Here is a 25,053-nt window from a genome sequence, read left to right on the forward strand (position 1 = left end):
CCGACGTCTGAGACATGATCATCCCACTGCGCGGACAAGCTGGGCGACGTGCTCGGGAGGACGACAGGAGGAAAAGACTCAGCGATGCAGCGTACTTGTAGTATCGTCACAATCCGTCAAGTGAAGGTAAATGAGTCTTGCGGCTTTCCAGGTGAGTCTGCAGCGATCTCGAGACACGAAACGAAACAGGGAAAGGATGAGCGGCGTGGCGCAGTGAGAAAAGGAGGTGGCGCTCTCCGGGGTCGCTTGTGCCAGATTATGGGTGGATTCTGGTGGGTAAGGCGAGATTTTATCGCCGTGTCTGGACCTTGGGCGAGTTTTGGGAACAAACACTACATGGACAAGCTGTACCTGGTCAATGAAGAGGGCATTCCACAGGATGAACGACATCAACGACATTGTTGATCTGCTTGGAGGCTCGTGTTGCCCGGACGAGGCTTCCCACCTACAGTCCGGATGTGGCAGGTTTACCGGACTCCCCAAAATAGCAGCAAGACATTCCGGTCACTCCAGCCAGCGCAGGAAGACACCAACCTTTTCCATATCTACAAAGTCCGGTGATCCATCTACATGCACAACCTTGTACCCGTAAACACAACCCACGAGGTATCCAATGTGTACACCAACTTTCTCGAGGTCCGTCATCCTACCATTTTCCCGTCCATTTCGAAAGCAGAGCACCCCTGAATTCCAAGGACCTCGGAGAGTTGGATACTCCGCCATCCACCTCCTTATTGCATCTCCGTTCAGTATCAGACTCCGTGAGCAACCTGTTCGATAATGTCCGTCTCGACAATAGGGCCGTTGTATCGGCCTCGGAGGTAGCCGAAATAGCTCACGACGCCAATGACCATAGTCCCGCCCCATAACAAGCACGACCAATTCATGGTTTCCAGTGTCAAATCGGTCCGTACAGACGGGAAGAAGCTGAAGGTCATGACAATGGCAATCCATAACAGGCCGAAAAGGTTGCAGAAGATGCCGAGTCTTCGCCCCAACGTCCAAGGGCCATAGTGTATGGACGAAGGATTGTATATCTTCTTGTGCAGGATCAGAACTAGTATGTCGTTAGTATTATTCGGGGCGAGATTCGAAGGGTTAGATCTGTGAAACCTCGCCGATCTTGGATCGGAACTCTGGGACACTTACTGATCGGTATGGTGTAACTGCCGAGATAGCCAGACACGACCAACGAGGCGACGGCATTGAAGGCAGCAGATGATCCAATGTTGATCAGTCCCAACAGCAGCGTGATCAGAACAGAGAGCGCAACCGAATACAACGGGAGTTTGGTTCGGGGCTCAACCTGAGAGATGAATCGGGATCCGGGAAGACCGTTGTCACGGGCAAAAGCCCATGTCATTCTGGACGCCGCAGCTAAAACCGCAATGGTAGCAAAGATCATCAACGAGAGGACTATAGAAGTCAAGGCGGTCGCTCCACCATTCGACTTGACAGCCTGGTGGAAGATTTCGATGAAGGGGAAACCTGTCGGGGTTGAAAGCGCATTGTCGATGTCGCCGATACAGAACAGGATCGCAATCAGCATGGCGAAACCCATCAGGCCGTTGAGACCAATGGATGCCACCAAAGATTGGGGCACCACCGTCGATGCATTTTTGATTTCCTCGCTCATGTGGATGGCACCGTCGGCGCCAATAAAGGCGAAAACGGTGGTAATGAGTCCCACGAAGAACGAGGTGCCCTTGTCGTAGCCTCCATTGGCGAGGTATTGGACAAAAACGTCGTGCGCGGTGCCGTGTGGTGCCAAGTACACCAGGGTGATCAACACTCCAAAAAACCCAACGATGTGGACGATCAGCACGGCGCCCTCCACCTTCGGGAGCTGTTTGGCGAGGTAGGTATTGAAGAGCATGGCCAAGAAGATGACGGAATACAGGAGAAGTGTGCCGTGCCATCTCTGAAAATCGTAACTGGGATAATTCAGAACGAGGAGTCCTTGGATGATGGTGCCGCCGAGGTATGCCGCCGACGCGAGACAAGCTTGCCACGAGAGTACGGATTGCCAGCCGGTGATAAAGGAAAGAAAGTTGCGGCAAGACTTGGGGGCAAAAAGGAACGTCCAGTGATACTGCCCGCCAGCAGTCGGTGCCCTGCTCACAAGGTCAATAACAGCAAGAGCGTGGTGCAGAAAACCCACATTGAAACCATCTCAGCAAGCGAAGCAACAACCGCGAAGTATCCCACCCAACAGAAGAGATACCCGTATACAAGGCCGGCCGGTCCTCCGTCCGTCAAGCCATACACGAAGACCGTCAACAGGCCCTCCCAGGTGATCATGAGGGTGCAGGAGAAACCGAGCATGCTCATGAAGCCAAAATTCCGCTGTTACCGAAGTCAGTCGCACCGATCTATCATACCAGTCATGCGGCTATTTGCCATACCCTCAGCTCCTGGCGTTTTCCCAGCCTGGCCATCTCCTGCTCATCTCTGTTGACTGATTTCTCCCCATTCTGCTCCGAGGAAGAGGATCTAGAGTGGTGGATTTCCGAGGTGAACTTCCCTCCGCTCTTCATGGCGAATGCGTCCGCCATGTTTGCCAGCACTCGGGAAGTTGTTGCACGTGTTCAACAGATCAGTCTCTCTTGAACAGATACTGCCGTTCGCGCAGGCTGATAACAGAAAAGGATCGAGTATGAAAACACAGTGAATGACAAAGCACATGGACTCTCAATGAAAGTGAGAAGGCAATGGCTAGAACTCCCACGAGGCAAGACCCGCTCGCGATCAGAGAGTGAAAGGGGTTTTCAGCGGGCGATATACTCGTAGGATTGTCGTTCGGTTAGAGGTCAACCTCGTGGTCTCTAGGCGAGGTACGAAAACCTAAAGACAGTTGTTCCATCGGACTGTAGTCGACGCCCAAATACTACGGGTAGGGAGTTGATCAATTTAGAGGACTTCTCACCCTCCATGCGAAAAGATACCGTTCCCTAGGTGCCTATCAACAAGGGACGTTGCGGCACTCGTGTTCCATGCACGTTGGTGGGCTGGCTGGTGCGACCGATCAACCAGGATTGCAAGATGGGGTAAAGGCGTTGCCATTGACCAGGAGAACCCTCAACATCCCTGGTCCTTGTGCAACTAGGGGTGTTGGGCGTGCAGTAGCCTTGCCAGTAGCGCATGAACACTTCCCTACGGTCGCATCGGGTGGAAGAGCTTTGACAAGCAAACCGGCTTGGAGATCTTATCACCTGGGACGCAGGGATGAGTGAACTCTGCTGTTAGCGTTCTCTGACCCCGGTCGCAACTCGGGTTTCTGATGGACCTTTCACAGCTTCGATGTGACATCAACACGCCGTCTTTGTGAACAGCCACAGGCGAGATGAGGCACAGAGGTTGAGGTAGTGGTGACCACCTGTTTGACCGACTCCGCGTCCGTGATCGACACGGAGTCGGAATTTACTTTGTTTGGTTTGCGATGGATGGTGAGATATCCTTGGAAGGCCATTTCATGGTCGCCAATAGCACCAAGTAAAGCCATCCTTGACAGATTGGTGGCCACAGGGCAGGAAATACAATGTGGAGTTGCTACCATTCTGACAGTTTGCGGCACAATACCACGCGTACCCCACCAAGCCTCTCGCTGTCTCTACGAGTGACTCGTACGCGCTTGTTACAGCTCCTAGGGTCTGTGCTTGGAGAGCAGATTACTCAGTGCTTTGAGACGCCTTGGGGATTTCTGACAGAAACTAGTGGAGGCATGCCGGGTTTCCTACGAGGGCAAAGGCTAGACTCCCACCTCTTCAAGGTTTGGATGTGTGAACAGTGTCGGGCTGACACAGTGACAAGTGTGAAGCCCGGGAAAGGCTGGTAGGACCCGTTCCCAGCAGGTAACGACATTTCCTGTTGCAGGGTGATCATCCGTCCGTTGTCTGACACCTGGTGGGATAATACGTACAGGTTTGCTTGACAATAGGTCTTCACGCAAAGACCACAGGCCAGTCGTCGGATCTATGTGCTCTCCGCGGGCACTACCTCTCGTATCTGCCTTTACCGCCTCGATGTCGATCGCAGCCCACGTCTTGGCCCTTGAGATTTCGACATTGGGACCGTCACGTCCGGATCTGTTGGAGCAATTTCGCCTCCAGGGTGGGCTGGCAGCCAACGGTGTCTCGCCGAGCTGCTAGTTCACGGTGCTTGCTTCTGTCCTGAGCTTGGTCCTGATAAGCCCAACGGCCCCCTGACGGCAAAGGCTAAATACTCCGAAGAGAACTGGGCTTGGGGCGGTAAGGATCGGCGCTGCACGTTAGCATCCATGCGTCCTGGGTGGCTTGTCACTGCTCTGAAACAGGAAGGCAGATGGCTTTAACGGGCACCTGGGACAAACTTCGTCCGGTCACTATCACGAATGACAATTCCATGTTCAGATCCCGTCACCTTTCGCGACGGAATTGTTGATCTCCAGGTCCTGCCAATGCCTCTCGACATTTCCCAGGTTTTATGTCAAGCACATGAAACATCTGAGACGCATTTGGAGAAGATCTCCGTGGGTTTACGACAAGTTTCCTGGACACTCATGGCCTCTGGGGAAATGCTTCAACGACAGGTCTGAGATGCTGCGGATGCGCTGGCTGGTTACATAGCAGGCCCCAGATGGGGAGGTTGGAGGCATCCTAAAGTCCCACAACCGAGCCCTGCTCTCCTGTAAGCCGGCAGAGAAGACCGTTATCACTCCACAACTTTTCAACATGTCCACCATCAGGAGGGGCAATCGCCAGTCAGCAAGACACGACCTTTGGATGGAGACCCGTGGGGGGCGTAGGAGGTAGGGCAACGCGGAAGCATTCGGGGGGAGAGGATCGCCCGCACCGGTGGCGAACGGACGCTAGATGCCCTGGATACCAGGCAAGGCAAAGGGCAAGGCACTGCAAACTCTCAGGCTTGGTCGTGAACGGACCAGGGATCCCTGGCCCTTGAGACCTCCACACCACCCGGGTCGTTAGCTACCTAAGCGCAGCCTAGAGCCTTACCTTAATCCGACCCCTATGTTACAGCTTGGGCTTAGCGAGCTCACCAGATGATGCGCCTATCTGCAAGGTGACCAGGTGTGCGTGCTCTGAGGTTTTAGTGGCGACTTCTACTGGTGGTTGGACCCCCGCGCTTGTGCTGAGCTGTGCATATGCTTCGTTACTACTGACCTTGTTTGCACTGGCAGGAATCCAGGTCCAAATGGGAAAGCCTGCTATCGGCATGCCTCACAAGGCCACCAGTGCCCGACCAAGCAAGCGCAATCGCACCCCCTGGCCACGAAGAACCTGGCAATTCTTGCAGAGACCAACCTTGTTGGTTATCACATTTCATGTCGCATCGCGTCTAGCCATGTTTCTATCCTACCCCGACTCCAGGAGAACTGGTGCGCCTCATCTTCAAAGTCCCCTTGCCTTCCAGGCCTCCGGTCGGTCGCTGCCTCTATCAAGTTGCCGCTGGCAGTGCTTGTCGAAAACTTGCACCTTCTCGGACCTATCTATGAACCTGAAGTCTTCTGGAGGACCTCGTAAAAGTCCTCGCCCTCTCGTCTGACACGACAACCCACCATGGCAGGACTTCACATCCTGCTTGCGCGAGTTCCGCTGATATCCGCCACCCACAGAGGCCCCGTGGTGAACTTGGTAGCATGGATCACGGTGACGACGATGTGTCTGGCAGTTATTACTGTCTTGATCAGTAAATTGGTTGTGTTGAGGAGACTGGCGTGGAACGACTCGATCCTGATCGCCGCAATGGTGAGCACTGGGCCAGCCATGAATGCAATGGAAACGTGGCTGACTGTTTCGCAAAGGTGTTTTCCATTGGATTCACTATCGCAATCAACCAGCAAGTCAGCGGAGGATTGGGGTCTGAGATTTCGACCTTGACAGCTGACCAGTATGAGAAATTCCAAAAGGCTGGATATGCCTGGAACATCCTCTACATCACCAGCCTTTCCTTCGGCAAGGTCTCGACGTTGTCCTTGCTGCTTGCGTTGTCACCGAACAAATCCTACCGTATCCCAATGCTGGCCACAGGCGGCTTGACGGCAGTGTGGGCGATTGCATCGATCATCGCCAGTGCATTCCAATGCTCGCTTCCCCACCCTTATCTGATCACCACAAGCAAATGCTTCAGCCAGGAGGGCTTTTGGGACGCCGTGGGCGTCATCGATATTCTGACTGACGTGGCACTGATGGCTATACCGATATGGCTTGTGCACAATCTTCAACTACCTGTGAAGAAGAAAATCGCCGTGTGTTTCGCCTTTTCCTTTCGGACACTTGCGATCGCCTGCACGATCTGGCGCATTAGTGAAATGCACCACTTCTTCGACCGCAGCGCCGACGTCACCTTCGAGAGCTGGCTTCCTACGATCGCCACTTTACTGGAAGTCTTCTTCAGCGTCTTCTCGGCGTGCGTCCCGCATCTGCGGCCATTCATGGAATCCATCCAGGCGGGCTATCTTTCGGGCGTGATTCAAGAAGGGGATGGACGTTTCGGCTACGGCAACGACAGCTACTTGATGGGCAAGATGGCGCAAAGCAAGACCGGTTCAGCGATCCGAAGTCAGGCTCTGAAGAGCGAGTTGCGGGGCGAGAGCCTCGATCTCCCTCGTCAGGGAGCCACGATCGGACACATGAACGACTCGGCAGGCCACGGCATTGGGCAAGCCCTCACGAGCAGCAACCGCATCGTGGTGAACAAAGTTTCGGCAGGGAGGCCAGAGAAGGAGTTCAGCTCTGAGCGGCATCGCAGTGAGAGCATTACCTCGGAAGGAGGCCGGAGCCATGGCAGCGACGGGAGCAAGGCCATGATCATCAAGACAACCAAGGAATGGAGCGTGAGTTATCAGGACGCTTGATCCGGGTCGATCTCGCACGGGATGTCCTTTGTCTTTTCTGTGCAGAGCGGGTTTTTCTGGGTACATGGATGCGTTGGGATTGGGTATGAGTGTATGTACATGCGTGCATTGGTTGGCCGCATGGACAAAGACACCTGAGAGGATTTTGTACATCTAGATGTTGGAATATGAGGCAGTCATGCGCGAGCAGACACGTCAGGCAGCAACATCTCCTCCATGTTCGCCTGTACAACCGAGACTTATTGAGCGTGTTTCTTTGACAATCCCTTCCAAAGGCCAGGAAACGAATGCCTGCCGAATCATCCCATAGGGCTTCGCGGAGGCGCCGATCACCACATCAGGACGATGGTGCAAATCCTTCTCCAACTGCTGCAAGTACAGGAGGGGAGCTGGAGGGATCTTCGATCGGGGCGCTGTCCTGCCCAGATTTCTGTCCCTGGGCACTCGTTCAGGTACATGTACCGAATACAGTACATGAACCAGTCCCACGTGCACTGCAGCAGCGCCGTATGCCTTGCCTTGCCCTGACCTGCCCTACCTGAAGGACAAGGATGAACGACTTCCTAAGACCTCGTACCTGGCCAGGTGCGCGGGTTCCCGGGGACACGCACCCCCCGGTTTTCGTCCTTCGTTAGAATGCGGTTCTGAAATGCCCCAAAGCTCCATCCACATCACATTCCCCGCTCCAGATCCTTGAAAATCACGGCCCCGAGCGTCCAGGTACCAGGTAGATGCCGTAATCCCAGGGCGCGCACGACGAGGGCTGGTCGTTACCCTAACCTGCCCTGCCCTGCCCAGCTCTGCCCTGCGGTGGCGAACCAAAACCAGATCACACCAAGCCAAAACATTTTCAGTAGGTAATAGTGCGTGCCCACCAGATACTAATTTAACGTCTGTGCGCTTGGCCATTCCTGAGCCGGGAGGGCACACACGGGAGATTTTCGTACCCCTTGGGCATGAGCGTGATGGGCATTGCGGCACCATGCGCCTAACGACCGTTAGTATCCGCCCCCAAGGCGTTCATCGGGGAAAAGGATGCCCGGGAGGGTGTGTGATGGACCCCCTGGCCTTCGTAATCAGGGGGTCCAATGTGAGTTTCACATGTCGCCACGATACACGGAGGGTTATCTCTCGTATCTCTCTTATCTGACAGAGATGGAGGTCCAAGGGGAGGGGGTATTTTGCTTTTGGCGCTCGAAGGGAAAAAGAAAAAAGCAAGCAACCTAAAACTTTCTTTCACGCACTTTTTTGCGAGATTACGGCTCCAAATCCAGAATCGGGATTTTTGGCTGGTTCGTGGTCTCGGCTGTCTATGCTTTCTCAAGGCTTCCAGTGTGATATGGCCGCCAACAGAGGGTGAGCGTGGCGGGATAAGCTCCCAGCTCTTGATAGGGCTATCGAATAACTATCTACGAGTATCTACCGTCGCTACCTTTGTGCGTGCGCAAAAAGGTTCGCGTCTCTAGTAGTAGCGTCGAAGTCTTTCGTAGCGAGAACTCCTTCATGCAGGAACGCGGAACGCGACCCCCCCTTTCGAGGCGCGGGATGCAAGGCACCCGTTGAGACAGTTCCCTTGGTGTGTACGAGGTACCTCGTATGGGGCATCGGTAGATGGGAGGCCTTCTCATCAACACGCTACTGCTGTGCTGCACGTACCCGACCCTGGACTCGCCTTGGGGCTTGGTACCTGGCACGTTTCGAGACCCATCCCACCCACAAAACGTTGATGCAGAAAGGTTGGTTCCGACAAAGGCTTTGCATTTCGTTGCCCCACGGCAAACAAGCAAGTGTGCTCCGCTAGACCGTCACGTCGGCGATGCAGTTGTGAGACCTTGTGGCGTGAGTGGGATGGTCGTCACGGCCATTACCGTGCATCCTTGCGTCGTGCGTGAGTCGAAGCTTGAACACGGGGGTTTTCTTGCCAACGTCCCTGCAGCTGTTTGAGGGGACGACATATCACCGCGCCGAGTCCCCGGCCCATGTTCGGCGGCATGGATAGATTTCGCATCATACCAGAGACGTGTCGGTAGCAACTTACCGTGGAAAGAACTCTTTGGTGGATCTCCCGAGTACGGAGAACACCCCACTGAAGCCTCGCTTGCTTCATTTGTGCGACAGAAGCAAGTCATAGCTCGGGAATAACACGATTCAGCAGGTAGGAAGGGACTGAGATCTCACCATCTGTGTCTCATGATAGCTCCACGCCATATATCACAATCCCAGTATTATTGCTTTTGGTCAGGAAACAAGAAGCCCTTCCTCAGAAAGAGAGGAGGCACTTATCACGGACTTCCATTTCAGAGGCACAAAGGAATCAAGTAGCCCGTACTTGTAAGTGATAGCCGCCAATAGCGCTGATTGAGGCTTGCGTCTGTTGATAGAAGAGCAGCCACCCTTCCTGTGATCTTTCAGTGCTCACTTCTCGTTCATTAGCTCGTTCGGCATCAAAATATCACACTTGTGACTTGAGGGCAAAGGGTTCACTTCAAGCTTGAGCTGACAGCTCTCCTGGAGCCTTCTCTGCTACCCCAGACAGGCAGAGCGCGCTGAGAATATCGTCGATGGGCAAGAAGCGGCAGTTCCTGGGAAGTTCTTTGAAGAGGGAATAAGTGCTTACTTGTCGTCCAAGAAGCCTGGTGTGGGGGATGCACGGGCTTCCTTTCTTTCGGGGAACTCGAGGTATCTCCTAGATCGTCGTTGCCTAGTGCTGACATACTCTGAAGTCGAAGCCATATGTGCAGACGTAGCCGTTTCATGTGCTCCTTCGTCAAGTATCCAGTGCAACTTTAAGTAGAACGTAGTGTGCTCAGACCTTCCCATTGCAGACGTGTGAAGGTGCCATAATCATTCAGGACTTGCTCCCACTTGCGCACCCTCTTGGTTCAACGGCATGATGTGGTCGTCTCCCCCCGGACATCTCCCTTCTGTTTCCAAGAATTTGCTGCCAGCCGAGAAATGCGATGAGAAAGACTGCATGGCCAAAAGATTCGGGGATAAAGGCCCCGAAAACTCCTTGACGGCGACATCAAATGCGACGCTCAGCAAAAGGCCACCGCCGGAGCAGGCTCTATTCTTGAGCGAAGGTGCTCCGACAAAGTCGTCGAACATGCCAACGACAATGCAATCGCGTTGTAGTGGAAGAGAGGGAAGTGTCCAGGTATGAAGCATCAAAAAGAAGAGCAACTGTCCACCCACGACGTGACGCGAAAGAATTGTGTGGGAATGCCTACGGGCAGCAAGTTGGACAGCAAGTTCGCTTAGTGCTTGGCAGAAACCAACTACACCTAATTTAGCTAGTGGCAATTTCCGCTCGCCATCCTCCGTATCCCTCCTGTAGACCTCGCCGCCGCCTGACCTCGCCGCCGCCTGCCTTGTATAGCCAATCTTGGTGTTGATCGAGATCGTCCTGTTTTGTCCAATGGCTAATTGTCAACCCTCAGCCTGGCGCGCTAGGTCAAGCTGTCCTGGCCACCTTCGTAGGCCACTTGAGAAGGCTGTGAACAAACTACCACCTGAATTCCTTGCCGATCCTGTCACCAACGAGCCGTTTGAGACAATCGACGATTACTACAAACGCCTAGTTAGATACTCGCTAGCCCAGGGTTTCGATATTGTCAAAACGGTGGTGGAACAACGTCGTTCCCTGCCTGCAATTTCCAGTGTATATACCACGGCGAGGTCTAGAGGAGGGATATGGAGGATGGTGAGTGGAAATTGCCATTAGCTAAATTAGGTGTAGTTGGATTCTGCCAAGCACTAAGCGAACTTGCTGGCAGCGGAACTTGCTGTCCAACTTGCTGCCCGTAGGCATTCCCAATTGTCTTGCTTGATGCCAAGTTAATAACTATAGATCAGCATCTCCCAACCTAATGTTGACGTGTTTGGCCCCCTCATCAGGCGAAATGTTGTTCCATTCCCGCGAGGCTTGATGTGCCAAGCGGACCTCAAGTCGATATCAGAAAAGAAGGTACACGGTCCGATGGGAAGAGGCCGCTATTTTTTGTATACTCATAGGGCGTAGTGAGCTAGGGGTCCGTCGACCCAATATCAAGATTAAGGAGCGCAATCTAACAAGAAGCGCGCGCTGTTATTTTTCCATACCCGCAAGGCCCGATGTCCTAGGGGGCCCTCAAGCTGATATCAAGGCAAAGAGCACAATCTGAAGAGAAGAGGGCGCAGTTTTCCTGTTCACACGAGACTTGGTGTGCTCGGGGACCCTCAAGCCGATATCAGAAATAAAGTACGTAGTCTACCGAGAAGAGGCCGCTATGGTATCTGTGGCCTACCTTAGGGTAGGTTGTCTAAGGATCTGAGACTCGGGAGCAAAAATTCCACTGATGTAGATGGTGCGGAGAAAGTAGCACCTAGGTCGATGGTCGATAAGGGCCTATGCCTCGGGGCTCGAAGGGGGGCTAAACTCCACAGTAGTATATGGCTTGGAGAAAACGGCACCTGAGTCGAGGGTCGATAAGGACCAAGGCGTCAAGGGCCGTAAGGAGACACTCAGGGTCAGTGCATGGCACGGAGAAAATAATACCTGAGTCGAGGGTTGATAAGGACTATGACGTCAAGGCCGGGTTGAAACACTCGGGGGTAGTACATGGCACGGAGAAAATGGCAGCTGAGTCGATGGTCGATAAGGGTCAGAGTGTCAGGGGCCGTGAGAGACGCTCGGGGCAGAACATGGCGCGGAGAAAATGGCAGCTGAGTCGATGGTCAATAAGGGTCAGAGTGTCAGGGGCCGTAAAGACAAGGTCCAGGGATAAGGCTACACTTAGCATAGATATGTGAGACAGACATTGTACTTTTCGAGTTGAGGGTCGTTAAGACTATGTTCATGGGGAAGAAGTCCGGAAATTATGGGACAGTCCACCAGGTGGATACATACTCGGTATGGGTACTTAATTTTCCGATATACTCAGTACCTCGTAGGTATCTGTCAGTAGTCCAGTAGCGTGTTTTTGCCGCTCTAACCGTATTAGGAAGGGTTGTCGGCTGTATTACCATTGACTAGCGCCGCCTGCCAGGTCTATACCAGGGAACTTGAGCTGACGGATATCTATGATGGGTATCGCCGCGTCCTCCCAAGTGCGCGAACGTAAAGGTTCACTCAGACTGCTTACTGATCGGTTTGGTCTGAACGAGATCGCGAGTTGGTCTCCTGAGGGTGGAAACTACGTGGGTGCGTGGAATACTGGAGCTCCGCCATCAGAGACGCACTTTCGGAGTGCTGGGAGCGGTATAGATATCGGTTGCGACCAGCTTTTGGTCATGTTTGAGGCGGTCTGAGCGTATCACTTGGAGGCTTGCCGTGGAGAGCCATGATGCTATCCTAGAGAGCCTCGGCGTAGGATGAGTCCAAGGAAAGATCTTTGTGCGCACGTGTGCCAAACGGCTCTATGGTCACGAGAAACTTTTTAGGGAGTGAAGCGTGTCAAGATTGAAGTTGATATCACGAGATTCCTGCGCTAATCCCCTCCTTGTCGACGTAACACTGTAATAAATACTGGTTTAATTCTTGTCCTCATTTTCTACCGTCTCCGCCACTGCATATTTGGTTCGAGTCGTGCGTGCGGCCTCAAAGCACTGAGGCGATCATCTACACTATCGAAGTCACGGAAAACATCATGGCGCAGGAGAACCCTCGGATTCTCACACCACCGACGCGATGAATGCGGACGAATTCCAATTCCTTCAATATCATCTTTCCATCCTCCAGGTCGCCGCATCGAAACCCAACCAAAAGTGCACATCTACAGGGCAGCTGGCCGAACTCGGCACACATGAGCAGCACTTCCAAGCGTCTTTGAGCACTGTCAAATCCACTATTCAATCATGGACCAATCGACCCTGGTTTGCCCCAAGAGAGCCTATCCCTCCATTATAATCTGAAAACAGGCACACCCTCATCGAAATCTGGGACTTGGTAAACGGTCTGGGTGAGCCAAATGAGATCCCTAAAGACTCGTATAAGGAGAAAGTAGAAAGATTAAAAAAGGCCATTGAATATTTCAAGAATACGGTTGCACCATACGCGAAAGGACTGAATCTTCAGCTAAGGGGTGGATCCCGAACCTTCCCCTTGATGACGATGATGGTAGAGCTTTGTATGACACTGCAGGTAGGAGAATTGGTTCTGTCGAAGATATGTGTTACTTTCATTTTAGTTTGCTGACATGTCCGTAGTTCTAGGTCCCAAATGTGACTGGAACTACCCTACCCCACAGCAGAGCCAGGTGGGCGACAAAGGAGAAGAAGTCAAGATCATGCAGCATAACTTTTCGGTGGTGGATCCAGATGTCAGTCCCGACGAGTATGGCAGGAGCGTGTACGGCGACAGGTGGCCCACGGCTGAAGAAGGAGGTAAGGATGTAGGGGGAGAGGAAGATATTGATTAGGTAGCGGTAGAGGGCAGTTGCGGGGATTGCAATCCATTCCTTTCAACGATACAAGGGAAACGGAAATGAATTGCAGGAATACCAGGTGCCAAAAGGAGAGCGTTCCAAACACAACTCGCTCAAGCTCGCAATGCATTTCGACTATCGATGTTTAGAGTTATCAACTTTATCTCTCAAGGTCTTGATCACTGTCACGAACGCCACGTGACACTAAGAGAGAGATACTGAGTTAGCTAGTACTGACTCAGCATGGTTATCGCATGTATATAGTAAGGGGCACAGCCCACCTGTCAACCTTGAAGCCTTCTTCAAGCGTTGACACCTGTATCTATAGGCTAGTTATCTATCATCTATTGATCCCAAGTATCGCATTCCCCCTTCAGTTAGATTGCTGGTCTGATAATCGGCCTGGAAAAAGAGGAAATCATAGAAGGTTCTGCTTGCCAATTGTCTACCCAAATCTTCGAATCAGTGAGTCCCTTCTTACTTATTCTGCTCCTCTGTTATTTCCAGCCCTGTCGAAATAGGGCGACACTCTGAGTCGATGTGCCGCAAATCCGAGTACTCGGTCGTTCGGATATTGGCAACCGCTTTGACCTGTAGGAAATCCTCACAACTTGATCTTCTTGTTGGAAGTGCTTTCTCCAGCTGCACCGTCGTCCTCGTTGCGTGCTTTGGCAATACCCGCCAATCCCTCGATCATCTGTCGGAGAGGATTTATCACTCCACCTGCGAGTATGTTTTCGTACTTTGCCAGTGAGTGTCGAACAATCTGTGTGAGAAGCGGATACAGTTCTGATGCATCCACAGCTTTTGTCACTTGGCTTCGTATATCCTCGTATCGAATGCCCGCAAGGCCCGCATTCCCAAGGTCGTCCTTCACTTGAGCACGGGAGCGATCCCAGTGTTCGACAAGTTCTCTCAATTTGTACTCGATCGAAGTCACCAAAGTCATATCGAATTCCTCAGGGGCGAAATAAGGCTTCCCAGTTATCGAGGAGGGAAATGTGTTCACCATATTCTTCGTCCCTTCGATGAATAGAGTGGGATTGAAAGATGTTTCTTCTCCTAACTCAATGGCCTCCATTGCAACCACACCTGAGGCTATAATAGGCAGAACATGTCGATGTTCGAACTTTTCCTCGCTAGCGGCAAGGTGCGTCTTCAGCGCCATCACCCGAGCTGCCGTAACAAATTGAACGCTGGGAGCAAGGACTGCCACGTCCTCCACGACACTTTCCGCATGGGAGATGTTGAAATCAGGGACATTTTTGTCGTGGAACGCAGCCAAACCTTCATGGTTAGGTGGGGATTTGTGATCGAGATCGGGATAGGCACGGAGCAAGACCTGCTGCATTTGTTTGATGTATTCAGGGGACTGCGTCTCCTTGAACAATGCTGCCAGCATGCATAGCTCGGGAGCCAAAGCTTCGGCGCTCTGTACCATGATGTTGCCGTACTGCCCAACCTGATGGTGTCTTGGTCGGACAGGTTTGATTGGTACAGCATCATTGTTTCGGACAGCTTGAAGAGCGACCTTTTTATTCCAACCGGCTTTTCGACTTGTCGCATTTGTGCTGAGATCGCGAAATTCATGACGATAGAAGACAGCTTTTAGACCAACGGAGAATGGAGTGGGCAACGTATCTGCTTTGTCGGACTTCATCAACGCGTATAGGTGCACCTTGTAATTTTGCTTAGTAGTCATGATACGGGTAACCGCATACAATGGGAGACCATTCTGAGGCCAGTCCTCGAAATATTGGCCATGATCGGCAACCCCAACTGGCTTTCCTTGCTTGTGGAACTGGGCTTTCGTTCTCAGGCTGTTGGGATCACAATGAGGAAAAGCGTAGCCGACTATCATGTATCTCTCGTCCCCAGTTTCAGGGTTGCCGATCTCTTCCGCAGTCAGAGACATATCACTGCGCAGGAGGCCTTTATTCTCTTCGAAATCTTTCCATGCTTTGGACAATGGGGTTGAGGATGGTTTGCGTGCTGTAATCTCTTCGAACTCTGGATGTTCTGGCAATGGGTCTTTAATGACAAATCCAAACGGGTTGCAGGCGATAGATTTCAGTTGTTCCACCATCGCGACGACCCCTCCATTCGTCTGAGTCGATCGGGGGGCGGGGGAAAATCCGACGGGAGGTTGAGATTTGAAGTAGGACCGGACTTTCAGAGTGTCCCTGGTGTTGGTTAGCTGATATTCCACGTAGCTCCGATGGCGAACTTTCGACAAACAGTTAGTGGCTTTTAGTAGAGATGAGTTCAGTGGGATTGAAATGTGAGAAGAGCTTTCAGTTTTTCGTTCGTCTGCAAATCTGGCTGGGAGCGCCGCACCAGGGAGAGTGTATATCTCTTCAGAAAGCAAATTCACTAGATAACTATTGATCAAACAACTATCTTAGGGTAGAGATGAAAGTGAGATAAAAGTGAGATGGAGAAGAGATGAAGAGTAGATGAGATTGGCTTCGAAAAGACTATAAATAAATACCTTCACTCCTAACACCACTAATCAGCAGATATATTGTATGTGATAACTAAGCTATTGATAAAATGGTGACCTAGGGAATTACCTCCAACCTGACCTTACTTCTCACAACACCTTCTGCATTCAGTAGATCTCACCTTCGAGCTCAAAGTTCCTACAGCTGTATCCACCCCGACAACATCGACGCTATCGAGACTGGCGGTGCAAACGAAGAGGCATACCAAATCTTCCAGACACAAGAAACTCCAACATACCGGATTCGAAGCGTACCTCCAAGAAGATGGACATCAAGGCCACCAATGGCCATGATGCCACTTGCGCACAGGATGCTGAGGCTGTGAGAGCGATAAAGAAAAAGTGGAAAGAAGCTGGCAAGCTAGCGGCTGAGGAGTTGTTGAGAGGAACCAAAATGACGCAAGTAGGGAAGGACATGGCCGCCGTCGGACAGGATGTTGAGGTCATGAGAGCGATGGCGAAACGGTGCAAAGAGGCTTTCAAGCTGGCGCTTGAGAGGTCGTTGAACGCGGCCAAAATGGTGCGAGAAGAGATGGAAAAGGCCAGCAAAGCTGACGAGGCGCTCAGGCTGGATGCTGGGAAAAGCCCACGAGAGACTGAGCTGGCCAGCTCGAAGCCAAGAAGAATGATTGCGCCGACGACAGTGGAGGAGGAGAAGGAGGAGGAGTTGTGTAGCGAGGAAGAAGATCGCATGAGGCACCACATACAGACTGCTGGGAAAACTGAGTGGAATGCAATGATGGCGAGGCTCCAGGAGAGAATGGAAGAAGTGATCCTCGAACTCGTATGTATACAAGTATGATCCCACAGGGGATCGACCATCGTCATTACACGACTGACACGCTCAACAGGAGGAGGATATCAGTGACAAGAGTGGCACAGAAGAAGGTCCATGGTCGACACATCCGACAACGCGATTGATGAAGAAGAAGAAGAAAAAGACGAGAGAGCCAAGGACGCGAAGATACTCTGCAGGCATGGCACTCGAGATGGGCCGGACTCTACGAAGCGCTCCGACACTGGCGATCCGGCTGTGGTGCTGACTGCGACTGCGAGATTTGTACCAAAAGACAGGATTTCCGGAAGAAGGCGTATGATCCCAACCTTAAGGAGTGGTGGTGAACAGGCCAGGTCTGTAAACTACCTCTTCAAGTGGCAGGCCAGGGTTCCCGGAACGCCTAGCAGCAAGATGTCGTCCAAAAGGCGTCTCGGATCTGAAGTCATATTGCCACGCGATGATGGGACCTCGTTGTCACCAGATGAAGCTGCATGAGATGCAGGTCTATCGAGGATTGGAATTCCATTCGAGAACAAGCAATGGCTGGAGCGGTAAGGGAGACATCCTGTATCACTAGGGGTGATATGGAGTGCTTGATCAGATATGATACGATAGACTAGCAGAGAATAGAGGCTGCCTCTTGCTTTTCCGGCTAGGAGAGATTTCCAAGGGGCCGAAAGTCTGATACTTAGCTTACAATGCGAGGAACTTATCGTCGAAGGTCGCAGTGCAGAAACCCGTTGGATCAATAGGCAAGCTTCGTTATTACAGACCAATCCTATACAGGGCTTTTCAGCTCGAGAATCTGCTTGCCAAAGCAGGTGCTTACAGATCAAGAGTCATTCGTAAAGGGAAACTGTATATATTATCCGTACGAGGACAGTCATAACTGCGTAGTATGAGGTGTTTAAGACAGGAATCTGCCACACAAATCGAGAATCGTAAAGAGTCCGTTAGATAGCAAAACATGCACTGCTTTATCCCCTCTCCAGTGCAATGTTGCTGGGTATCCATCTCCTTCCTCGCTTATTCCCCTCCCCCCTCGTTCCTCTACCCCGTCCCATCTTCTCTGCTCATTAGTTCACAGCGTACCAACCGAATACAATCTTGTCTGTTTGTTTGCGACTTATACGTACTTCTGCGCATCTCTTGTCTTGCAGGTGGTGTTGAAGCCAGATGGCCGGAGAGGCGGCAATTTTACACTTGGTGCTCGGCGTCCTTTTCGGCCTCTTTCTCCGGATTTGACTCGTCGCTGCTGCGTTGCCCAGCAGGCGTAATATCGTCCGCCTCTCCACCGTCGCCGGTTCCAGCCTCGCGTCTGATGCGGGCCATCTCGTCTGGTGGAGGGGCAACCCATTCGCTGCTCTTCCACGGCTTCACACCAAGGATATACATGGTATCGATTTCCTCGAGTGTCCGGCCCTGGCCTTCAATGACGAAGAAGTAGACCAGGGGAATGGCAACCAAGTTACAGCCAGCAAAGACGTAGCCGTAGAGAAAGTCGATGTCTCCGGTAATGAACGGCGTAAAGAAGGCGATGAGGAAGTTCCATAGCCAGTTTGAGGCGGTAGACATGGCCATGCTCTTAGCCCGGTATCTCGAAGGGTACATTTCTCCACCTGCAAGCATGTTAGAATCTGTACCTGCTAGCCAAGGGTGCTGGGGAAGTGGTGTGGAGGGAAAAGTGCGGTGAGGCCGTCTGATTTTCGGCCCCTTACACCCTCCGTCCACACCACTTTCTGAGGCTGAAAACACCATGAAAACACCTACAAATTGTCCAGATGATAGGACCCCATGTCGTTGCAAAGCCAAAGATAAAGAAGGAGGCCATCACAATCATCGCGGTGCCGCTGGATTCGGTCTTTTGGGGGTCGTGTTTGTCGAGGGAGAAATGGCCGACGTTGGCGAAAATCAGGAACATGAGGAACATCCAGGCCGACCCAAACATAAGGGACTTGCGACGGCCATAATGTTCAACAATGTACAGACCGTAGAAAGTGGTGCCAAAGTTGATACCGTTCAAAATCACTGGTATTTTGTCAGTAGTTGTATACAACCGAATCGGGAAATGTGGGGCTCCGGAATGGTCCTGCATAGCTGATGCAGATTCTGGAAGAGCTTACTTTGTGTCTGCAGGTAACTGTTAGCTTGTTCTGACAATAACTGAGTCCACAACAACAACCGGGGGCCAGGCTGTGGAAGGGGTCAGGCGCCGCGGAGCGGCTTCACACTTACCACAAAACTGTTGTTGATACCCGTTGCTTGGCTGAAAGTCTCTGTTAGCTGGCATCCGAGGGGAAATATGCGTGGTCACTCACAATATCACCGTGCCGTAGTAGAAGAAGTAGTTGGCACCAGTTAACTGCTGGAACATCTGCAGTGTCATGCCGAGGACGATACGGTACGTCATCTTGGGAGCACGGTACATGCGGAACCATTCAGCAATCGGGCTATCCTGCTTCGATTCTGCGCGAAGCTTGGCCTCGATCTCTTCCAATTCGATGTGGACGCTGTAATGGTTCGGTGGAGCTCCGTAAACCTTTTCCATGATTCGTTTGGCTTCGTCTCGGTGTCCTTTGCGGTACAGGTATCGAGGCGTGTCGGGGAAAAGAAGGATGCCACCCCCGAGGATGAAGGCCCAGACGAAGGCAATTCCCATGGGAATCCTCCATGACCCAGAGTTATGGCGTTGGTGTTCGTAAGTGCCAAAGTTGATGCAGGCAGCTAAGAAGATACCGAACGTGATCTGTAGGGCGAGTTAGCAGAGCCTCCACGCCACGGCAGGTGAAGGTATAACATACAAAGAGCTGGTAGGTACTGATCAGGGACCCACGGATATGACGAGGGGCGGTCTCAGCTATCGGGAGTCAGCGAATGGATAAAAAGGCCGGCTTGACAGATCACTTACCCATATACATTGGCACGAGGAGCGACAATGCACCAACACCAAGACCGGCGACCCACCGGCCCATCATGATCTGGTACCAATGATGCTCCGAGGAGATCATGACAATGTTGCCAATGCAGAAGACAACGCACCAGAAGGTCACGCTCAGCCTTCTGCCGATGAAGTCGGCAATGGGAGCCGCGACCAGTGCGCCGATCAGTGTACCGATTGACAACTATCCCACTTAGCCTTGGTTCGTCAGATTAGTACAAGTAGTCGACTTACCATTGCCACGATAAGGCCAGACCGCACGTTGCTGAAATAGAATGTCCCATCGCTGTGGCGCAGACCAAATCTTTCCAGGAAGTCTGGCATGGCAAGGAAGCCAGAAATCTGGCCGGTATCATAACCGAAGATGAATCCGCCCATAGAGATGAGAATACCCATCCAGAACGATGCCCATGTTACTCGTCGCAGCGGCGAGTAGTCCAGAGCTGCCAGCGACTTCCTTGCCTCGGTAGCACCGGCGGCACTGGGATTATACTTGTCGTACCGTACCCAGTTGGTAAGGCCGAGCGACTCGCGAGTCAGCTCGGGCCTTCGAAACTTGAGATAACCCATGGTTTCTCGTATGCTTGTTTAATCAAAAGCTTTGTGCTGAAGTTAGGTGAGATCTGCCAGAAAGTATAGACGGTGCGGTCTTTCTTATAGTCATTGGGAGGTTCGCCCCAATAAAATTCGTGTCCGAGCACGTGGAGGAGGGTTGTCTTCCAAGGTTACTTCGAGAAAAGCGGAGGAGTGCGGATGACCTGAGCGTAGAGTATGGAGATGTGTGGTGGCATATCCAATGGTGTAGCATGATGAGCGATTTCTGGAAGGGTTCTGTAAGCACGAGCCCACCTTCTTTTTCAATGCTAAGGCACAACGACAAGGCTCCAAAGGCGACTGTACGACAACGCACACCTCTTCGACACCATTTTCGACCCACCATGTCAACCGTGAACCAAGTACTATCCTTGTTCGCGTGAGATGCGAGATGTGAACGTGCCCAAGGCATTCAGCAACAAGCAGAAATCGACTCCTGCTCCATACATCGGAGATCCTCAAAGTGCCACTTATTTCTTTATGCTGAGCTCCCACGAGGCTCTTCGGAACTCCGGTCTCCGATGCGATCAAGGCATAGGGACACAGCCAAGAGTCTGCCGGAAGTCTCGGACGTAGCAATGCAACTACTGCCCTTTGCGAGCAACTAGGACGGAGTCACTTGACCGATGACGAGATGCTACGATGGGTCGGAAGGAATTTCGAACAATGCCTTTTCTTCTCGTAGAGGAATCTCGTGTTTTGCCCCGTGGGGGAGAGGCCTCGGCAAATACGCATGGCCATGTAAGCTGAGCAAGCAACGAGGGGGATCTGCTGCAGTGGGCGCGAGGAATCAGCACTCAGAATCCGCGAGAAGTTCACGAATCCGGTAGTTGTTGGCATGATGACAGGATTTGGACCTTTCTACACCAGCACCAACCAAGTACGCAGTTCGATGAAGTTTTGTATAGGTCGAACACCAGATCGACACGAGGGGGAGGCTGCCATGAAGCCTCGTGAGAAGTTGCAAGATTCTCGGATCCCGGAGGCCGCGGTGGCGCCTTGGATCTGGAAAGCCTGAGAGAAATGATGTCGGCGGCGCAAACAAGCATCCATCGCTCCGGCCGGCCACTTCAGCCACCGAGCTTATCCAGAGTCAGGTGATATCAAAAAGCCTTTCGCGGCGAATCGTGGTGTTTTCAATTGCCGAGATGGAGTCAGCCACGGGCCTCCCACCAACACGTTTTCGTCTTTTGAGCCATTAGGCCAGCAGTGCCACCACCACCACCCCAGGGTTGTGAAACCGAATCCAGGTCTACGTTTTAAGGCTTTATTCAAGCAAATTAGCCTATTACAGGATGGCATGTGCAGGTTAACACATCGGCCCATGTTTTACTGATGCTTTCCCGACATTTGTCGTGCATTATTAATGCGTCATTAACCTTGGCTACCTAATCACCATACAGCACCAATGCCCTGTTATGCTAATCCGTCCCGACCCTTTGCAAATTCCTCGAACCACGCGCAAGCTCCCTTCTCGAACCCTTATGGTCTGATGTTTATTTCCCCCCTGGAGATGCAATCACGTTTTTATTGCAAATTCCGATCTCTCTGGTCTTTCGAAGATCGCTCCCAACCTCCCGTCAGCTCACTGTTACCAGCAATGGATGTAACGTCGACTGAGGTGACTGAGGTGGAGAAATGCATTCGTGCCTGGTCGCCTGTCGTTTTTCCAATAATCGTGGGTCACACAAGAAGTTTGGCACGTATTGCACGTCTGGCAGGGATCCGAATAGTATGCCCGCTTTTCGCACATCATGGCCTGTGTATATTGTACGAGCTCTGCATCCGACGATCGTTAACAAAACCGGGTTCTATGCTGACGGATTGTTTTGCATTTGTGCAACCCTCCCATTTTCACCCTTGAGAACCATCTCGACCACCCTTCCTCCCGTGGAAGGCCTTTAGGCAACCATAAATTTTGATTTCAAGGGGTTACAGAGGAGGGGCGTCGAGGTTGGCCTGTGCGCCCGCAGCACTAGGTGGATCTGGGAGAGAGAGTAATGACATGTTTAACTAGCGATGTCTCGACCACTGCATAGCGTATCCCAGATATCGATGTTCTCTCTGAAAATGTTACTGGTAGTTTATGTGTAGATCCCGCTGTAAATAGAAGAGTTCTACTGATTACCACGAAGATTGGCTTGGAAAACTCCTACATCGACGTTGAAATTGCCGCGATTGGCATCTTAGTACCTTACAATATGGAAGTTCACTGCGTTCTAATGGTTCCTACAGGCCTCAACCTCTCTCACACTTTGTCGTATTTGCTCGCTTTGAAATCATGCACGGTCGGCTGATCTGTTTGCATCTATGAGGCCCTTCAACTTGACTCAAGGACCCGTCGCCCTGTATCATGCTTTGCTCTACCATATGGATGGGCCTTTGTGAAAGAAGATGGGGAAGAGAAATTCCGCAAAGGCTGATGGCTCCCAGGGGTTTACAGTCTGAGCAGCCCCTCGGGGAAATGTAGCTTCTCCAGGAGCTCTATGGAAAGGAGGAGTGAGGGAGAGGATTTTAACAGAGTCGATGGCACTTGGGAGTTTGCAATGTGGGGAAGCAACATATATGATGTTGTGAAATTAGATACTGAGAAGAGAATCACATCTAGGTCGGTCAACCACCTGCTAGGAGGCTGGCATCAAGGGAGATTTCTCGAAATCTGTACAAGAGTAGATACCAGGAGACATCAGGTAAAAAAAATGCTAGCTGGGTGAATGGAAGTTAAGGGCCAGTGCCAGGGGTCGGCTTCTGAGGAATTTGAGAAGGAGAGAAGTGATCTCACGGTGGAGAGCCTTAGCCGATAAGGTATCTTTGTTACTCTCTTGCACGCGGAGTTGGGCCTGGGAGACCAAACGTCAACCTCCGGTCCACCGTTGATTCTGTCTCGCTCGGGCTTATTGCAATTTATAAAGATGACGGAGTAGTGCAAAAAACTTGAAAACCTTGTGTCGCCCGTTCGACGTCTTGCCTTCATGGAGTTGATAAAACCCAGGGGCACAGCCTGACGTCCGAAGTCCACTCAGGGAGATCGGTATCAGTGGTCGAGTTTCTGCGCAGCGTATTCTAGCTCGACCACATGATCCACCACTTCCCCTTTCGCAATCTTCTTGTTCCTGTTCGTAGAAGTCTTCCACGCGGCTCTCCCAGAGAAGAAGTACTCGTCGATTTGCTCCAGCGTGAGCCTCGCGGTTTCGGGGACAAAAACAAAAGTGAGAACCAGCATGGCGAAAGTCACCCCTGTGCATTCGGCATGAGCAAGTGGAGTTCACAAACCTAGTGCGCATCTTGCTTACCTGCATAAAAATACCCGACATTTAGACCCATGTTCCCGTAGTCCACGCTGAGCATGTAAGGTCCGTAGAAGCTGGCCGCAAATCCGAAGATCTGGTACACCAGCGTAGTCGACGCCTGTCCATACGTTCTCAGGCGGATGTTATGTTGCTCGGGCGCGGCGATCCAAACGCTGGTTCCAATGAACATGCCGAACAGGTAGGCCCAGAGGAAAAGGAACACCAGCAGCACCACCTTCGCGGTGTTAGATCCCTGGCCCAGTGCGGAGCCCACAATGGCGATGATCAACATGCAGATGGTCATGGTGCTGTAGCCCCAGAGCATTGAGAACCGGCGGCCCCCGTACTCAATAACAATGGGGCCTGGGATAGATCCCGCCATAGTGCAAGCCGCGATGATAAAGTTGTTCAGGAACGGATTCTTGATCCCGACCTTGGCCAGGAAAATAGCACCGTAGGGTCCCACGAATTTGGACCCGGTAATCGCCAACCCGACCATGATCAGACCGCTCACCACGGTACGACGGAAATTGGTACCGCGATAGATCTCGGTCCAGTTCGAGGTTGTGCCATACAGCCTTTCCATGTCAATATGGCGCTGGACGTCTTGGACCTGGAGGAGAACGTCTGGGTGATCGGGAACCTTCGCGTAGAACCAGGCAAAAGATCTCTTCGCGGCTTCTTCGCGGCCTTTGGTAAGCAGCCACCGAGGGGACTCGGGGAAAAGCAGGACGGCCGAGCCTAGGATGAGGGAAAGGGGGATCTGGCATATGATGGGAATCTGCCATGCCAGATTGCTGTGTGTGTATGTAGACGATCCCCAGCAAACCGCTGCGGCGGCTGCGTTGCCCGTGCCCAAACCAATGTTGTATAGAGCGAGAAGCATCCCACGCTTGCTGGCAATGGTGCACTCAGCTCCGTAGACCGGGCCGGCCGCGATGATATGACCGAGTCCCACTCCACCGATGCACTTGCAGACCAGGTAGGCGGTGAAATTTCCCGAAGTACCAAGCATGCCCCCAGCGCCGATGGCCGCAAGCAAGGCACCGACCTGTATGGTGCCCCGCCGACCGAGATAGGTCCCGGCGATGCCGCTCAAGGCTCCGCCTAGCGCAACGAAGAGTAACGTCAAAGAGACAAGGCCTTGCTGAAGTGCGGTCTGCGAGCAGACAACCGCTGTCTCACCAGTTTCGGGATCAGTCACGGGACCACATTGGCCGAATGACTTTCTGTACGACTGCATCTGAAGGACCGTGCCGCCATAGCCAAGATCAAAGTTGAATATCCAGCCGGCCAAAGAGATGAAAAGGGAGAACAGCACCATTTGCTTTGTTGCCCGTTGACCAGATGGCGCGCTGGTACGAAGACCGACTTCTGCCGCATACTCTTTGGTCTCAGTGTTCGAGGCCATGCTTTCTTTGATGTCTGCCATTGATAGAGGATTACAGCCGCTCGTCCAGTATATTCAAGGCTGCTACTAGGGATAGGCGATATGGAACTGGAGCTTCGACTTCAGCAGCCTCGATGCGTTCTTTTTCTTCCGAATGCATTATTTCGAAGCCTTTTAACAACATATATGGGAGATGTTGCTCCCTAGATCATACCCCGCGCCTTCACTCCTATTTACACCCGAAGACGCGACCGAGGCAGCTAAGCAATTGGCAAGATATGTATTAGCATAACTTGGCAAGCT

General features: G+C 52.1%; 5 protein-coding genes across 5 annotated transcripts; 3 read left to right on the plus strand and 2 right to left on the minus strand.

Annotated features, from left to right (window-relative positions):
• Positions 1 to 417: 417 nt before the first annotated feature.
• PV07_10037 (uncharacterized protein) lies at positions 418 to 2,888 on the minus strand. The gene is made up of 4 exons (XM_016397335.1): positions 2,406 to 2,888; positions 2,162 to 2,346; positions 1,150 to 2,114; positions 418 to 1,057 (listed from the first exon to the last, which is right to left on the minus strand). The coding sequence occupies exons 1-4, from the start codon at positions 2,553 to 2,555 to the stop codon at positions 753 to 755; spliced, it is 1,605 nt and encodes a 534-aa protein (XP_016244526.1). The 5' UTR covers positions 2,556 to 2,888; the 3' UTR covers positions 418 to 752.
• A 2,381-nt stretch (positions 2,889 to 5,269) lies between these two features.
• Positions 5,270 to 7,115, plus strand: PV07_10038 (uncharacterized protein). Its single transcript, XM_016397336.1, has 2 exons — positions 5,270 to 5,744; positions 5,801 to 7,115. The coding sequence occupies exons 1-2, from the start codon at positions 5,556 to 5,558 to the stop codon at positions 6,851 to 6,853; spliced, it is 1,242 nt and encodes a 413-aa protein (XP_016244527.1). The 5' UTR covers positions 5,270 to 5,555; the 3' UTR covers positions 6,854 to 7,115.
• A 5,406-nt stretch (positions 7,116 to 12,521) lies between these two features.
• Positions 12,522 to 13,251, plus strand: PV07_10039 (uncharacterized protein; the record flags this gene model as incomplete). The annotated part of the gene is made up of 3 exons (XM_016397337.1): positions 12,522 to 12,706; positions 12,752 to 12,960; positions 13,040 to 13,251. The coding sequence occupies 3 exons, from the start codon at positions 12,522 to 12,524 to the stop codon at positions 13,249 to 13,251; spliced, it is 606 nt and encodes a 201-aa protein (XP_016244528.1).
• Positions 13,252 to 16,025: 2,774 nt separating this feature from the next.
• Positions 16,026 to 16,803, plus strand: PV07_10040 (uncharacterized protein; the record flags this gene model as incomplete). The annotated part of the gene is made up of 2 exons (XM_016397338.1): positions 16,026 to 16,544; positions 16,612 to 16,803. The coding sequence occupies 2 exons, from the start codon at positions 16,026 to 16,028 to the stop codon at positions 16,801 to 16,803; spliced, it is 711 nt and encodes a 236-aa protein (XP_016244529.1).
• Positions 16,804 to 17,380: 577 nt separating this feature from the next.
• On the minus strand, positions 17,381 to 20,358 carry PV07_10041 (uncharacterized protein). Its single transcript, XM_016397339.1, has 8 exons — positions 19,711 to 20,358; positions 19,447 to 19,660; positions 19,340 to 19,395; positions 18,857 to 19,284; positions 18,774 to 18,804; positions 18,662 to 18,668; positions 18,309 to 18,566; positions 17,381 to 18,157 (listed from the first exon to the last, which is right to left on the minus strand). Exons 1-8 carry the CDS (start codon positions 20,044 to 20,046, stop codon positions 17,736 to 17,738), a joined length of 1,752 nt encoding a protein of 583 aa, XP_016244530.1. The 5' UTR covers positions 20,047 to 20,358; the 3' UTR covers positions 17,381 to 17,735.
• Between the last annotated feature and the right edge of the window lie 4,695 nt (positions 20,359 to 25,053).

Source organism: Cladophialophora immunda (genome assembly GCF_000835495.1).
Source record: "Cladophialophora immunda strain CBS 83496 unplaced genomic scaffold supercont1.6, whole genome shotgun sequence".
NCBI classification, from domain to species: Eukaryota; Fungi; Ascomycota; class Eurotiomycetes; order Chaetothyriales; family Herpotrichiellaceae; genus Cladophialophora; species Cladophialophora immunda.